The sequence below is a fragment of the Microtus oregoni genome, unplaced genomic scaffold, assembly GCF_018167655.1.
Source record: "Microtus oregoni isolate MIOR12 unplaced genomic scaffold, Mior012 000009F_ref0000495, whole genome shotgun sequence".
Classification (NCBI taxonomy): Eukaryota; Metazoa; Chordata; class Mammalia; order Rodentia; family Cricetidae; genus Microtus; species Microtus oregoni.
In genome coordinates, this window is record NW_024543068.1 from 20,428,852 (window position 1) to 20,447,016 (window position 18,165).

The 18,165-nt window shown below is 43.4% G+C and overlaps 1 protein-coding gene across 1 annotated transcript; it reads right to left on the reverse strand.

Annotated features, from left to right (window-relative positions):
• Positions 1–56: 56 nt before the first annotated feature.
• Churc1 (churchill domain containing 1) lies at positions 57–16,964 on the reverse strand. The gene is made up of 4 exons (XM_041658338.1): positions 16,814–16,964; positions 8,959–9,094; positions 7,419–7,489; positions 57–250 (listed from the first exon to the last, which is right to left on the reverse strand). The coding sequence occupies exons 1-4, from the start codon at positions 16,850–16,852 to the stop codon at positions 158–160; spliced, it is 339 nt and encodes a 112-aa protein (XP_041514272.1). The 5' UTR covers positions 16,853–16,964; the 3' UTR covers positions 57–157.
• Between the last annotated feature and the right edge of the window lie 1,201 nt (positions 16,965–18,165).

Below are 18,165 nucleotides of genomic sequence, written 5' to 3' on the forward strand. Positions count from 1 at the left end.
GCTCAACTCTAGGAAACAACAATTCCCCAAATTACTTTTTCTTCCAAGGAGGTAAGTCTAAGCAGAAAAAAAGAAAGAATTTTCATTATTAGACAAACCATCAGGCCTGCTATATTGTAAACCAAGTCAACATAGCTACAACAGAACCACAGGAAGCTTAGAACAACAGAGTCATTTGTCGGGGGTCATCAGGGAGAATACTGATGGTGTCTTCAGCTTTGCCACACAACAGACACAGCATGGTGTACTCCTAGAACAAGACAAAGTACAAAATTACCTCAGGGGACAGGGAGAAAGATGCTCCATAAACGACTGCCCAGAAAAGCTTTCCTGCAAGTTGTCACTGGTGATCCTGCCGCACATCAGATTAGTTCTTCAACACCCACTAGCAGTGCCTTACGTTCATTCTGCACACTCCTGGAACCTTTTGTTTGTGTAAACTCTTATTTATCATGTACGTAAGAACGGCATTTGAAAGTACATGGCAATTTCTCGCACTAAGAAATCATACATACTTTGCTTAGTGCTTCTATTTAAACTAATAAAGATACCCGGGCTGAGGCTGCATGCAGCTCAACCGGTAAAGAACTTGTCTGCTATGCACAAAGCCCTGGTTTCAGTCTTCAGCACTGCACAAACTGGGTTTTGTAGCACACAGCTGTACACCAGCACTCAGAAGGTGGAGGCAGGAGGATCAGGAGTTCAAAGCAGGGGGGGGAGGGAGGGAGGCAGGAGGATCAGGAGTTCAAAGCAAGGGGGGGGAGGGAGGAAGAGAGAGAGAGGGAGAGGGAGAGGGAGAGAGAGAGAGAGAGAGAGAGAGAGAGAAGAAGAAGAAGAAGAAGAAGAAGAAGAAGAAGAAGAGAGAAGAGAAGAGAAGGAAGGAAGAAAGAAAGAAAAAAAAGAAAAAGAAAGAAAGAAAGAGGGCCAGTGAGCAGTGAGGTGGCTCAGTAGGTAAAGGGCATTTGCTGTTCCATCTTGGTGATCTGAGCTTGGTGACCTTCATCCCAGGAACCTAGACAGTGGAAGAATAAACTCCCAAGTTTTGTCCTCTGACCCTGTATATGTTTCATGGCAAATATGCATATCACACACACACATAAACAGTAATTGAAAAAAATGAACCTTTTTTTTTTGTTTGTTTTGTTTTTCGTGACAGGGTTTTTCTGTGTAGCCTTGGCTGCCCTGGAACTCACTCTGTAGACTAGGTTGGCTTCAAACTCACAGAAATCCACCTGTCTCTGCCTATTACTGACTAGCTAAAATGAACTTCTAAAAAACATGAATAAATAAAATAAACAATGAACCAGATTGGGTGTGTATTTCAAAGAACAAATTCTTATTCTTAGGATATTAAGATATTTAAACAATAGGGGTGGGGGAGGGAGACAAAATTCTCAAGCTGAAAAAGCTACCTTTATTAGCTCTGGAAAATACAAAAAAATATATTAAGTTCCCTAGCATGTCACAACTCATATTTAAACAGTTAATTGCTCAAGATTTCATCTATTTAGTATCTAAGTTTTTATTAAGTTTCATGTGTCTTATGCTTAACAAATATCTAGACTGGTGACAGAAGGGATTTTATTTTAAGCAAAATTCCTTAAGGCAAAGTCCCGTTCTTACAGCTGTCACAGATGTATGTCCTTTAAACTTTTTATTTAAAATATTTTTGTTTTGTTTAGGAAAACAAGTATCCATGTTGAATCTACTAGTGCCTCCACACCAGATGTTGCTGTCTGGAAGTGATCAGTCAAACAGTGTCTCTCAGTCTGGACAATCACTAGAAAGGACTGTAGAGCTAAACAATGACAAGGCACAAAGTCCTCAAAGAAGACAAGTGCCGAGGCTAGAGAGATAGCTCAGAGGTTAAGAGCACTGACTGCTCTTCCAAAGGTCCTGAGTTCAATTCTCAGCAACCACATGGTGGCTCACAACCATCTATAAAGAGATCTGGTGCCCTCTTCTGGCATGGAAGCATACAGGGAAGGAATGTTGTATACATAATAAATAAATAAATAAATCTTTTTTTTTTTTTTTTTTTTTTTAAAGACACAAGTGCCTTTCCATTTCAACTGGCAAGTCCAGCAGACAGCTGCTCTTGAAGACTGTTCTTAGATTAATCAACTGGCCAACTGATTGATTTTCAGTGCTGGAAGTTAGGTCCAGAGCTTTGAGCACAGTAGACAGGCACCCTTCCATTGAGTTACCTCGCTGCACTCGTGATTGTAAAGTCTCCTCTACAGACCCAGTAGAAATACATACATGCTAACGCTTAGAGAATAGATACTACTCATGAGCATAAAATACAATAAAAATCCACCCTCTACAAGGTATCTACTGTTGTCAACACATCTACTGCTTGAACCTATCAGATATCACTATTGGAAGACAATCGCTCACTATCACTACTGGGAAGACAAAGTGTGATGGAGAGCACTTCTAATCCCACACTTGGGAAACTGAGGCAGGAAGGTCACAAGGCTGAGGTCACCCTCAACTACACTGCAGCCCTCGTCTCAACACAGACAGACACATGGGGGCGGTGCAGGTAGAGACAAAGGGCTGAGTTTTGGCTCAGCTGGTGGAGTGCTTTCCTTGCAAGCATGAGGACTGAGGTTTAATTGCCCAGTATGGCCCAAAACAAACAAACAAAAGAGCACTAAACAGCAACAAAATATAATTGTTCAATTGAAAGAGAGAGATAAAGAGCAAGAGCTGGATTTTCCACTATCCTAACCTGTCAAGTCTCCAGTGAATGCGTCCATGCTCTGCAATGTGCTGTGTGCAGTGTCAGTCACGAACAAAGGAAAAGATTACACCCTGACCTTTATAAAATCAACGCTCTTGACTTGGAAAAAAAAAACTGATACAATGCCTGATCTAACCTGGTAAGATTATTAAATCAGTGAAGCTGGCCATATTTGTAACCTCTGATTTATGGGCAGCCAGGAATATGAATTTCATTATAAGTCAGTGATTTGGAATTCAAAGTAGCTCCCCATGGGAGTATGTTACATATGTGGCAGCTAGATTCCCAGGAAAACTTTGCACAAGTCTTTTAAGTTTGTGTTGTACAAAGGCTGTGGGATCTAACTACCTACTACAGTGCTTCTGTGGGAAAGTAAGCTAAGATGCTAGGGACACAGGGCCCTGTGAAATCTGGACATCTTTTACAAACCTGGCCAAGTGGGGGTGCGGGGGAGGGATTTACAGGCCCTAGGCATTCTTAGTGAGGCTCAGAGGGCTAGGAGCAGCCATCTGGGGGAAGGGTGGAGCAGACGGACTCTCCCAAGAGCTCACTCTGAGGCCCTTGTTCTCTAACCTGCTACATCTTTCTAGCCCACTGAGGAATAAAGGCTGTCGTCTCCCATCCCTAGCCACCGCCCCCAACTCACCCACATATCCCCCAAGGTGAACACGCCATCCATTTAAGGGCTTTTGTCAGATTTCAAAGATTTCAGTCATGTGTAATATACTCCTGGTGTACTCTGTACTTCCCTCTCCATCTCATCCCATGTGGCCTTGCCATTAGAAAACAGGAACGAGCATGAGAGAAAGAAGCAAAGAAGCAGTTAAAATCTATTTTAAGACATAGAAAAAACAGTGAAGCAGACCGCAAGAAAAGAAACACTTAAGGAGCCGAAGGTTAACAAACCCAGATCAGGAAAAGACAGTGAGAGAGTTACAAACACCAACAGCACGGGAGTAAGACGGCTGCAGAAGACCTGCAGGACAGGAGCTTTAATCAAAGGAAAATGAAGGCCACTTTACAGAGAGTTAGAGGAACACGGAAATAGGAGAGTTGTTAGAGATATTCAAAACTGAGCACGGTGGCGCAGGTACCTAATCTCAGCACTGAGGAGGAGGCGGGTAAGGCAGGAGACTCTCCAATGCTACACAATGAGACACTACCAAAACAGGAAAAACAAAACTATTCAAGAAAAAAGACAAAAACAAGTAAAGACCTGCTTCCAGAATGGATCACAGAAGCAGCTGAGTGAAACAAATAAGTTTAAATTATTTTTAACAAAGTAAGAAGATCTAAGCATGTTTAATGCAATTTTTAAACTTTTTGATTTGGTTTGGTTTGATTTTTGAGACAGGGTTTCTCTGTGTAGACCTAGTTGTCCTGGAATTCACTCTGTAGACCAGGCTAGCCTTAAACTCACAGAAATCCACCTGTCTCTGCCTCCTGAGTGCTGGAATTAAAGGCGTGAGCCACCATTATTAAATACTTTTTAAAAAATTATGTGCATTTGTATGTGTTGCAGATTAATATATGTAAGGGCAGTGCTCACAGAGGTCAAAAGAGGGCATCTGGATAGCCTTAACATAAAATTTCCAACCTAGCAAAGATGCTGGGGACAGTACCATGTGATCCCTCAGAATATGGGGTAGAGTAGCATTCAAGAGAAGGAAGGAGACTCCTCCTCCAATGTGGAACACTATTTTACATGGGGTATGTATGGAAGAGCCGCGGGAAATGAGTGAGAGAAGCTGGGCCAGCTACAGTCTTGGGTTAAGGAGCCTGGACATGTGTTACAGCAATGATGGCTGCCAAAGGCCAGCAGGCGGTATAAAAGAATCATTTTTAAAAAAACATCTGATGGCTAAGTATAGGATGTGGGATGAGCAAGAACAGATGTTGGTAATATAGGACTGGAGGTAGAGCCCAGTGCAAAAGATTCTGTTTGCAAGAGAACTGGAAATTAATTAGGCGTTATGACTACAAGCCATCTCCCTTTTCCTTTTCTTGCTTCTACCCAGAGTAATTTTGGGGGCTGTTTGAAGGTGGTTATACTCAGTCATAAAGGAAAATGAGCTGGACTTTGGTCTCACGGAAGTACTTTACAACAGCTCTCTCAGGACTAACCGGGCAATCTCAATATCCACTCAAAGACCTCATGTGCACTTAAGAGAGTTGTAAACACCCGCTTCCTCTCACTAAAACAGAGCTAGGGGTTTCTAAGCTTATGAAATGCTCACGCTTCTTTGGTCTCTGAGATTTTGGTTTTGCTGTAAGTTACATATATCATATAAATATTTTAAGGCATAAATTTTGGTTATTAAAAAGAGTTTTATGGTCATCGGGCAGTGGCGGTGCACATCTTTAATCCCAGCACTTGGGAGGCAGAGAGGCAGATGGATCCTATCTGTGAGTTTGAGGTCAGCCTGGTCTACCGAGCGAGTTCCAGTTGATACACAGAGAAATCCTGTCTGGGGTGAGGGTAGGGGTGGGAGAGTTATAGTCAAGATGTTTAGATTAACCAAAATATCTCAGATCAGACCCTTACATATGTGATTGCGTATGTATGTTCCTCTTTCCATTTAAAAATATGAATGACGGACTAGAGATGGCTAGGCAGTTAAAGGCACTTGCTATTCCTGCTGCTCTTGCAGGAGACCTGGGTTCAGTTTCCAACCCCTCACACATCAGTTCATAGCTATGTGTGGCTTCAGTTCCAGGAGATTTCGTCCTCTCTTTTGGCCTTCATGGGTACCAAGCACAGATGTGGTACATACATGCAGGCAAAACACTCATACACATAATAAAAATAAGCAAAATTTAGGGGATGGAGAGATGGCACAGTTATTAAAGTAATGGCTGCTCTTCCAGAGGACCTGGCTCCAATTCCCAGCACCCATGTGGCAACTCACAGCTGTAACTCCAGTTCCAGGGGGATATGACACCTTCTTCTGGCCTCTGTGGGCACTGCATGCACATGGTACATAGACATACATGAAGGCAAAATACTTACACACATAAGAGTAAAAACAAATCTCAAAAAATTTTAAAAATAAGTAAAAATTTAAAAATATGAGTAGAAGGTATTATGCTATTTTATGGTTTTACTGTAGCTGATTACATTTTATTTTCCTAAATAAATACTATCTAAATTTGAATGACTTAAAAAAATTCTCTTGGCTGTTTGGAGTCTAACCTGATACTCTTATCTTGTGGATAAATACACAGTTCACACAAAGCCAGTTTAAAAATTGAAAACAAGGGCTGGAGAGATGGCTCAGAGGTTAAGAGCACTGACTATTCTTCCAGAGGTCCTGAGTTCAATTCCCAGCAACCACATGGTGACTCACAACCATCTATAATGAGATCTGGTGCCCTCTTCTGGTCTGTAGGCACACATGCAGACAGAACACTGTATACATAATAAATAAATAAATCTTTAAAAAAATACTGAAAACAATAACCATAAGGAAGAGCTCTGGGTCCTGGTTTGTCCAGAGATAGGTCCCACTGATATTGGGATGTTTGTCCTGACCATTAGACCTTCACCAACGTTGGGCCTATGCTAGAGACTAGAGCTCTTCAACGTTCTCCTGACTGCAGGAAAACTAACATAACAAACCCCTTTTCTCTAGTGATTCTGCTTTGCTCCTCCATCCTTGATAGAGCTATCTTTCAAGTTAGCTTAACAAATTATATATTTAAAAAAGGCTTAGTATACTTGAGAACAAACAGTTGCTCAAGTCCACATGCCAACTTGGGCATAACCTCCTTATCAGATTTTCATACGCACCAAGTAGACAGGAAAATGCCTGGAACTCACTCTGCAGACCAGGCTGGCCTTGAACTCAGAGATCCGCCTGCCTCTGTCTCCTGAGTGCTGGGATTAAAGGTGTGCGCTGCTACTGCCATTACTACCCAGCAGCCAACTGTGCAATTCCCACAGTACTGCAGAAAAGGCACCACTATTGTGATCTCATACAAACCCATACTGGCAGACTAGAGATGGCTTGGCAGTGAAGAGCATTGATGCTCCTGCAAAAGACCCAGGTTCGGTTCCCACCACCCACAAGGTGGCTCACAACCATCTGTTACTCCAGTTCCAGGGAATCTAGAACCCTCTTCTGGTCTCTGTGGGCACCAAGTATTCACAAGGTATGCACACATGCACATGCACACACACACAGACAAACACACATATACAATAAATATTTTAGATCTTATTTTTAAGAAAGAACCCATAGGGGGTTGGAGAGATGGCTCAGAGGTTAAGAGCACTGGCTGCTCTTCCAGAAGTTCTGAGTTCAATTCCCAGCAACCACATGGTGGCTCACAACCATCTAGGATGAGATCTGGTGCCCTCTTCTGGTGTGCAGAATACTGTACACATAACAAATAGATGAAACTTTTAAAAAGAAAGAACCCATACATAGTAAGCTAATTAAATAAAATGACAGGACTGAAATATCATTTATAAAGCACATATTTTGATTTGTGATTCCTGTGGGGACACACAGATCCACCCATGGTTAAGGTTTCCCAGCTTACACAAGTAAAGTCAGGGGTGGTTTCCACTAATAATTGTTAGTACTTCATTACAAAAACTGTGTGTAGATGCTAGAGGGTACTTTTAGTCTTTGTCCCACGTCAATAATACCCGCATATACATTACCTGAAATTCATCCATGATACTGAATGTATACTCATGTCTGGCTACTACATGATGACAATTCTTACACAGATCTGTCAAAACAAAGACACATATGAAGTCTGGACAAGTTTCTTAAAACAATGAAATTTCTAGTCTTAGCACACAATGCTTAAAAGGAATCTTAACTCTGTCACATTTAACACAGCAGGAAACTCATTAGAATGCTGACCTTAGGAAATCCAGATTCGATCACAACATTACCTAATTAGGACCTGAACTCAAAGGCTCAGTGTATACACATTAACTCCCTCTGAAAGCTGCCTACAGAAATCAATACACAGATACTTAAGATGTCATTTATTTATCCATTTACTTTTGGGGTACTAGGAACTGAACGTAGAGCAGGCACTCTACCACTGACCTACGTTCCCAGTCTTCTTGTCACTTTTCCTGTTTTGCTTTGTTTGTGACAAGGTAAGCCCTAGCTGTTGTGGAGCTTGTTCTGTACTGGCCTCGAACTCACCGACATCTGCCTGCCTCCTGAGTACTGGGGTTAAAGGTGTGTGCCACCACCTCCTGGCTCTTGTCACTTTTTGGGTTAAGTTCTCACTAAATTGCCCAGGTTGGCTTTGAACTCACTCTGTAGCCCAGGCAGGCCTTGACCTTTCAGCCTCCTGAGTAGCTGGGACCAAGACTGAGTAAAGGCGCTTGTCACCAAGTAGCTGGGATCAAAGGCCTGTGCCAGCAAGCTTAACATTGTGTTTTTTAAAGAGTGGACCCATCTGGCTACACAAATGCTGTTATTCTCAGGAAAGAGAGTAAGTGGGCAGCTACGCCCAGGCATCAATAAAACCAGGTGGACATTAAAGTGATGGTAACATTGGATGGTAACAAAATAGCCTACTAAAAATAATTTAACATAAACAAACTGTGGTTACTGTAGCCAGGTATCTTTAAACACTTTTTTCTTTTTAGCTATTCATATAATATCAAATTCAATGAGACATAATATTATGGTCCCCTTGTCAGGAAACAAAAACACACTGTGATTAAGTAAACAGACAACTACAGACATAGGAGGTTTGGAGCCAGAATTCCTAACACAAGAATGTGGCCCCAAACCACGGCGCTTACCTACTATGCTCTGTTCCCTCCACAAAATACACCTTAAAGGAGACACAAATTTTAAAGGCAGATAAAAACAAACAATAAACTTTCTGCGTGTATCCCATTTAAGGTGATATAAAGTCTTTACCACTGTCTGGGTGTGGTGGCACATGTCTATAATCTCATTGCTGAAGAGGCAGGGACAGGAAGATCACAATTTTAGGTTAGCCTGAGCTACAGAGCAAGCAAGACTTGAATCTCAGCCTTGAGTTATCCGCAGTTCTTCAGTGTGGAGATGCTGGGTAAAGGAGGAGGTCCTAACCGGATTTTCCTCTCAGTAACTATACCCTGCAACACGACACTGACCGTGCCCTTGGAACACTTGTGCGGCACACCAGCTTCTGAAAGCTGATACCTGCCAATGGCTTTGCATTTCAAAAGAAACTCAACTTACGATCATAGGTAACTATTTCTTCTCCATCTTCTTCTTTCAGGGATCTGTTAGTGATCAGCATAAAATCCAGCTTATTGCACACCGCACAGCCTGTGAAGTTCAGCAAGAATGATCCATTCTCCAGACAGGTGCTCCCCTAAAGTATTACATAGGAATTTTCTTACACTTTGAAAACTTTGATGAAACTGATTAATAGGCCCAAAATCTCGGCAAGCAAAAGACACAGCCAGAAGATACCTGCTTGAAGTACATTTCTGTTTGTTTTAGACAGGATTTCTCTGTGTAGTTTTGTAGCCTGTCCTGGAACTCACTATGTAGACCATGCTGGCTTCAAACTCAGAGATCTGCCTGCCTCTGCTTCTCAAGTGCTGGGATTAAAGGAGTGGGCTACCACCACCCTGCTTGAAGTACATTTTTAAGTAACCAGCTTAGGTGCAATCCCTGTACCACAGAGCAAACAAGAATAAAAGAGAACTAAGTCCAAATAGTTAGAAATAACAAGGAAAAACATTCAATATAAAAAAGAAATTAGAACATTTTAGAAGTACTTTTAAAGGACCAGCCATAAAACTAGAATTAAGATCCCAGCACTTGAGAGACAGAGGTCTCTGTGAGTTTGAGGCCACCCTGGTCTACAGAGTAAGTTTCAGGACAGCCAAGGCTACACAGAGAAACTATGTCTTGAAAAAAAAAACTAGAATTAAGTCAATCAAAATAGAAGCAATGAGTCAATGCTAAAGATAACTGTACACACTGAAACAGCTTCCACTCAAGCCTCTATTAATACCATAGAGGCAAGTATCCCAGCTATGACTTTAGTCCTTAAGAGTATATGGTACTGAGGCAGAGAAGGTTATGTGCTCCAGTGGACCAGACCGACACAATGGTGGTCAAGGAGCAGAGGCTTCTGCGTTAGCATAAACAACTAAACAGATTCCTGTCTCGGAGAGACATTTCTGCTAAGATTCTGTTAACACCTATGAATGCTATTTTACAGATTCTAATACAGTTCTAAGCAATACTGATTGTTTCTGTTTTTTAAGGATATATTTTATTATTGTGGTAAGTGCTGTGCATGGGCGCAGCTGCATGTGCAGAAGTCAGAGGAGCACTCCACAGAGTCCTCCACCCTTACGCTGGTTCTGGGTATCAAACTTGGGTCAACAGGCTTGAACAGCAAACTCTTTAGCTATTGAGTCGCTCTCTCCTGCCTGGTTGGGCATTTTTAATAGTTAATGTGATACAAAAATCATTCACAACATTTCTCCAGAGCATCTGTGTATCTGATGCCACAGAGGCTCCAGGGATGACTCAAGGGTGAGCCAAATGTGTTAGTTTAAGAGAGCCACCTTAAATGAGTCTTCCTGGTTCCCACACCACAATTAATCTCTTACCTCTGTGTATTAAAGAAGAGATTAGTATTGGAGGAGGAATTAAGATATGACTATATGGGGTTGGAGAGATGGCTCAGTGGTTAAGAGCACTGGCTGCTCTTGCAGAGGACCTGGGTTCAATTTCCAGCATCTACATTACAGCTCACAACTGTCTGTAACTCCAGTTCCATGGGATTTAACACCCTCATACAGGCAAAACTTCAATACACATTAAATAAATTTTAAAAAGATATGACTATATAGTTAGACATAGATACTTACTTAAAATACTTTGAAGAAAAAAAACAAATTTTAGAATTGTAGACTTTCAGCTATGAAGAACTAGTGAACCTACACATTGTAAAGGTCAATGAGCTGGGTTTTTTTTTTTTTTTTTTTTTTTTGTCAACTTGACACAAACAGATCTAGAAAGAATCTCAATTGAGGACCTGCCTCGATTTGATTGACCCATTGACATGTCCTGTGGGGCATTTCTTGATAAATGGCCAATGTGGGAGGGCCAGTGTGGTGATACTTTATTTGTGATCTAACAAACAAAGCTTGCCTGAAGATCAGAGTGCAGAGCTAGTTAGCCACAGAGGCCAGGCAGTGGTGCACACCTTTAATCCCAGAGACAGAGGCAGACAGGGGTCTGTGAGTTCAAGGCCACCCTGGGCTACACAAGGTTGAATCTTGTCTAAAAGAGAAACAGAGCTCACACAAAGGTGATCCCAGCACTTGGTATCACACATCTTTAGTCCCAGCACTAGGAAAGTAGAGACAGGAGTGAAATGGCTGGATGGAGAGAGGAATGTAAGGTGGAAGGAGACAGGAGCTCGGGGCAGTCTGAGGCTTTGTAGGGACAAAATTGTCCCTTTGGTCTGAGCATGGTAGAGGTAAGAACTCTGGTGGCTGACCGCTCTGTTTCTCTGATCCCTTCAGCCTTTACCCTGACAGTTTGACTCCAAGTTTTTGTTATTAAGACCAATTAGAATTTGTGCTACAGGCCAGAACACCATGGGCAGTGCCACCCCTGGGCAAGGTGGTAGGTTCTGGACTGTGTAAGAAAACAAGCTGAGCAACCCATAGGAAGAAAGGCAGGAAGCAACATTTCTCCATTGGTTCTTGTCTGACTTCCTCCAAACACAAACTCTGGGACAGGTAGGGTTTCTCTGTGTAGCCCTGGCTGTCCTGGGACTCACTCTGTAGACCAGGCTGGCCTCAATCTCAGAGATCCACCCACCTCTATCTCCCAAGTGTTGGAATTAAAGACATGAGACACCACCGCACAGCTTCTATTCTTATTCTTTAAAATATGCCATGGTGCATATACATGTAACTAAAAATAATAAAAATAAATCTTTGAAAATATATACCTGACTTAAAAGAACCCCAGTTAATTGGAAGAATCCTGATTCTGGAAAAAGAATTTCCTTCTAAGAATGGGAATTAAGTAGGGATTCTAAATGGCCACTGAGCTTCGACTGGACAAAGCTGTTCTGAGTTCCTTTAGAGCTCTCCATCCCGTATCTGAAGCTACATGGGAAACTCTTCTGTCTACCCACTAGCTATTTCTAAATATGTCTTCTCAAATGTCAAAGAAACATTTAATTCTTTCTCATGACAGCCCTTTAATTATTTAAAGCAGAATAAAAGCAAAAGAATGCTTCAGAATGGCACTTTCTAGGCAGCCCAGAGCTTCTCTGTGCTCTGCTCAACTCTGACAGTCTCTGTTATTACATCTCTGTATTTATTTGGGGGCACACACCTGAGGATGGAACTTGGGTCATCAGGCTTGGCAAGCAAGTACCTTGACCCACTAAGCCATCCTGCCAGCCCAGTGCATCTCCCTTTCAATCTGTACTATCATTTCACTCTGAATAAAGTTATCTTGCTACTTGGGGGGGTGGGGAGATAAACCAATAATCTCTGTGTGTGTGTGTGTTTGATTTTTCGAGACAGGGTTTCTCTGTAGCTTTGGGGCCTGTCTTGGAACAAGCTCTTGTAGACCAGGCTGGCCTCGAATTCACAGAGATCTTCCGGCTTCTGCCTCCAGAGTGCTGGGATTAAAGCATGAGCCACCACAGCCTGGCTAATCTCTCTTTTTAAAAGATTAATGTGGGGGGCTGGAGAGATGGCTCAGAGGTTAAAAGCATTGCCTGCGCTTCCAAAGGTCCTGAGTTCAATTCCCAGCAACCACATGGTGGCTCACAACCATCTGTAATGGAGTCTGGTGCCCTCTTCTGGCCTGAAGGCATACAGACAAAATATTGTATACATAATAAATAAATAAATATTTAAAAAAAAAAAGATTAATGTGGACCCTAGAGGGGCTCCCTAGTGCCCAAGATGAGGTTCCCAGTTAGTTCCTTGGGCAGCTGAGGATTGGGAACCTGAAATGACCCTATCCTAGAGCAATACTGACGAATATCTTGCATATCATCATAGAATCTTCATCTGGTGATGGATAGAGATCGAGACAGAGACCCACACAGGAGCACTGGACTGAGCTCCCAAGGTCCCAAGGAGGAGCAGAAGGAGGGAGAACATGAGCAAAGAATTCGGGACCACGAGGCGTGCATCCACCCACTGAGACAGAGGAGCTGATCTACGGGGAGCTCACCAAGGCCAGCTGGACTGTGACCGAAAAAGCATGGGATAAAACCGGACTCTCTGAACATGGCGAACAATGAGGGCTGATGAGACACCAAGGACAATGGCAGGGGGTTTTGATCCTACTTAATGTGCTGGCTTTGTGGGAGCCTAGCCAGTTTGGATGTTCACCTTCCTAGATATGGACGGAGAGGACCTAGGACTTAACACAGGGCAGGGAACCCGGACTGCTCTGTGGACTGGAGAGGGAGGGGGAGAGGAGTGGGGGGAGGGGGAGAAGGGTGGGAGGAGGGGGAGAAGGGTGGGAGGAGGGGGAGAAGGGTGGGAGGAGGGGAAGGGAAATGGGAGGCTGGGAGGAGGTGGAAACTTGTTTTTTGTTTATGTTTTTTTTTCTTCTTTTCGCAAAAAAAAAAAAAAAAGATTAATGTGTCCTTGTCTGTGTGTGTGTGGTGGGGGGTGTGTATAATGAATGCAGGTGCCTGAGAAGGCCAGAGGAAGGTACTGGACCACCCCTCCTCCGGGAGCCAGAGTTCCAGGCTGCTGTGAGCAGCTGACCTGAGTGATGGGAACTGAACTTGGAGTCTGCTGCAGCGTTAACCGCTCTTGACTTCTGAGCCATTTCTCTAGCCCCTAATCAGCTCTGTTAACAAGCTCCACAGGGAACTTTCCCTCACAGTTCCCAATGTGCAATGTTCATTAAGACTCATAAAAAACCTTTCTAGATATTAAAGCATAAGCTAAAACACAATATAGAAAAATAGTAAAATCGGAAACATACAAAATAACAATTACAAACTGCAGAACCACCAGTCAAGTCAAAACCACTTCTTACATTCCAGAAACTTCTCCCTTGTTCTTTTTGTTTAAAAAATTGTCTTTATTTTACATATGTGAATGCCTGCCAGGTACTCATGGAAGCCAGAAGAGAAACTGGAACTGGAGTTACAAACAGTTGCTAGCTGCCATGTGGGTGCAGGAAACTAAATCCTGGTCCTTCTCAACAGCACCAACCACTGAGCAATCTCTGGTCCCTTATACGACCACTCTTGAGCATAACGTTCAGCAGCCATCAATACAATGACTTTACAGTAACTTCTTGCTTTCCAACCTGGTTTTAGCAACCAGGAAATTCTTACTATACTTTAGTTGGCTTGATTTAAAATTGCACTTCATGTGTTCTTTATCAATACAGCCAGACTAAAGTCAGACCGCTGTATCTAACTCTAGTGCTTTCGTTGCCCTAACTCAGGGTTCCTCAAGGTCAGCACGACTGACACTAGGGCATACAGTCCTCTGTATTAACAGCTGTCCTGTGCATCGATGGCAGCAGGATAGCTGGTCTTTACCTATGAGATGGCCAATAGTTCCTTCATTGTGACAATCAAAACGTCTCTAGCCGGGTGATGGTGGGGCACACCTTCACTCCCTGCACTTGGGAGACACAGACAGGCGGACCTCTGTGAGTTCAAGGCCAGCCTTCTACAGGGCAAGTTCCAGGACCGTCAGGGCTACACAGGGAAACCCTTCTTTTTTTTTTTTTTTTTTTTTTTTTTGGTTTTTCGAGACAGGGTTTCTCTGTGGTTTTGGAGCCTGTCCTGGAACTAGCTCTTGTAGACCAGGCTGGCCTCGAACTCACAGAGATCCGCCTGCCTCTGTCTCCCAAGTGCTGGGATTAAAGGCGTGCGCCACAAACCCTTCTTGAAAAAGAAACAAAAGTCTCTGGATACTTCCAAAGCCATTCTCACCTGAGAGCCAAACAGAGTTAACTCACTTTCATGACTCTATTTTTATATTCCCTTTTAGGGACACGAGTTCTGCTCTGGTCTTTATTTCAAATAATGACCTTACAAACATTCTTAAACACATTGCCAGATATGCATATGCATCTTTCTAGAATAAGCATTTCGGTGTCTTTTCATGTACATTTAAATTTGATAATACTAATTTTTTATAAACCAAATAAATGGTTGTACAACATGAAAGTGCACATCATATAACAATCTCAAGACATATATCACTATATATATGAGACTTGCATATCTCTCTCATTTACATATGAGAGAATATATGTGCATATATATGAATATCATATATATATGTATATATGAGAGAGACTGTTTTGTTTTTTGTTTTTCAAGACAGGGTTTCTCTGTATAGCCTGGTTGTCCTGGAAGTCACTTTGTAGAGCAGGCTGGTTTTGAACTCTGTGATTGGCCTGCCTTTGGCTCTTAAGTTCTGGGCATGCGCCACTAACACCTCACAAAATATTAAGAGAAAGAACTATGAATATGCTTTACTTCTCAACCAAACCAAGAAATCCTTCATCTTGTTATTTTCCCTGGGTTCTTTCTCCTCTAACTTAACAATCACCCGAAAGCCACCTTCTTTGGCTGTAAAACATTGCAAGCCTATTCCCTACCAGCCTTTCCTTCCACTAAGTTCAAATCACGATGTGTCAATCATACTCCCCCAAACTATAAGTTCTTAAAGTGCCCTGTGAATCATTCTTTTACAGCAGTCGGTCTTCTCACCCTTCCTAATGCTGCGACCCTTTAACACAGTTCCTCCTGTTGTGATCCAATCATAAAACCACTTTGTTGCTACTTCATAACTGTAATTTTGCTACTGTTATGAATCACAATGTAAACATCTGTGTTTTCCCATGGTCTTAGGCGACCCCTGGGAAAGGGTTGTTTGAACCCAGGGGTCAAAACCCAGAAGTTGAGAACCGCGGCTTTACAGCCTAGCCGAACAATCTGCCTATACATAGCGAGGTGCAGTAAATATTCCCTAAAAGAATGAGGAAAGTCAAGCCTGAGAGAAACAAAGACATAAAGGCTGGGCGTAGAGTGCTTGCCTGGCAGGTACCGGCTCTGGGTTCCATCCTCAGTACCGAGAAGGGAAGGAGAAAGGAAAAGACAGGAGGCTAGGAGGGGATTTCTCAGTCTAGTCTTGGCTCTCATACTTGGGTAAGTGGTGGCTCCTCTCTGGGAACTGTTCTACCATCTTCAAACGTGGGTTAGTAATGAATTATAGAAATGACTGCAATCGAAGAGAGGGAGGAGCGATAGTTAACATGAGCCAAGAGGTCAAGACCATGATGGGGAAAGCTGGCCCGAGTTAGTGGGAACTTACTCATACTGGACTGACAAATAGGACTGAACGCCCCCACCCCCCGAAAGCAGGTGACAATGGTGTGGCTTGGGCAGTATGTGGAGACACCGGCAGTGGGGCCAGGATCTAACTGTAATGCAAGAACTGACTTTGTGGAGCCCATTCTCTATGGAGAGACACCTTGCTCAGCCCGGCGGAGGTAGGGGCGGGGTGGGAGTGGGGGTGGGGAGCGGTGTTTTGGTCCTGCCTCAAGGAGATTTAGTTGACTTTCCCAGGGGAGGCTTTACCCTCTCTGAGAAGCGGATGGTGGAGGGGTATGGAGGGAATGGGAGGAAAGGAGGAAGAGGGAACTGGGATTGGTACGTAAAAAAAAAAAAAAGTTTTTTTAAATTACACACACGCACACAGGTGGGCTAGAACAAGAGGCTGAGGTGTATGCACTTCAGCTGGTGGGAAGCTAACCTAGCAGGCACCAAACCCCGATTCTATCCCTAGTATTATATAAATTGGACGCAGTGGCGCACGCCTGTGATGCCAGCTGTCAACCCGGGTCGGGTAGGTAATGATGAGGTTTCTCGGTTGTCCCCAGAAACTCGGGAGAACCGGAAGGACCGCTGACGTCAGCCACCAGGGAGGGGACCAGCTGCCCGGAGACCAGGGTCACCGGATTGACAGGACTGCAGAGGGGGCCTGGCCTGTCTAGGAATGTCGGCCGAAGACCGGGCCGGGGAGGCTCTCCGCGCCCGCTTGCTCACCCGATTGGGGTACTCCTTCTTCACACAGTCCCCACACATCGCCACACCGTTCGCGGAGAACGTCCCCCAGCGACTCCCGGAAGAGGAAAGCTCGCGAGAGCTGAGACTTGGCTCAGGCGTCCTAAATACTCCGCGCTGGCTCGAAGTGTCCGCCCATAACAACGGTTGTTAGGCGGGGCGAACTGTGGTTTCCCGGCGACGAGGGTGAACCGGTGGTGGTGTGCCTGTTTAATCCCAACACTAGGGAGGCAGAGGCAGGTGGGTCTCTGAGTTCGAGGCCAGCTTGGTCTACAAGAGCTAGTTCCAGGACAGCTAGGGCTTTTATATAGAGAAACCCTGTCTTGAAAAACAAAAACAACCCACTGGGCGGGTTATGAGTTCAAGGCTAGCTTTAGGAGTTTGAGGCCAGCCTGGTCTACAAGAGCTAGTTCCAGGACAGCCAGGGCTGTTACACAGAGAAACCCTGTCTTGAAAAACTAACCAAACAAACAAACAAAACACCCCCTCCGCTTAAAAAAAAAAAAATCCGAGGACTCAAAGATGTCTCTAAATGGGGAAGCCAGTGTGAGGCTGGGCAAACTTCTAATAGGCATCTTCTTGAAATCTGATTCTTTAATTTAAAAAAAAAAAAGTGAATTGCAGTACAAGAAAGGGAATTGTTTATCTTTGCTTCCATTTACTCTGGATTAAAAAACCCTGGAATGATAGTTTAAATGCCATTTGTGCTTTAATAGAGAAGACCTCAGACAGGGAGTAAAGCAGGGTTTGGGAAGAGAGGCTTAGAGGGCTGATGAGAATCTACTAGAATACTTAAGATTCTTATCTTCCACCTGGTACAAAAAATCAATTCGAAATGGATCAAAGCTCTTTATCTAAGACCAGAAACACTGAAACGTCCAGAAGAAAACATAAGAGATACCTCTCAAGATAACTGTGTTGGGCAAGAAATTTTTGACTAGGGTACTTACTCACCCAAATTTACAGGATCTAGCCCAACCTATCAATAGACTAGACTTCATGGGAAAGGTTTCTGTTCAGCAAATGACAATCAGAAGAGCAAACAGCCCACAGCATGGGAGAACACCTTTAACAGCCACACTTCTGGATGGATCTGATAAAGTTTACAAGAACTGTGGAAATTGTATGCACAGGAGCTAAAGCTGTCAGTAAATAGGCAAGTGAACTGAATAAGACACTTTTCAAAAGAAGAAGCACAGATGACCAATAACTATTTTTAAGGTTCAATACCATTGCCCATCAGGGAAGTGTAAAGTAAAACGACCTTGAGCTATACCCTCACCCCAGTCTGAATGGCCATCATCAATAAATCTGACAACTGGAGCTGGAGAGGA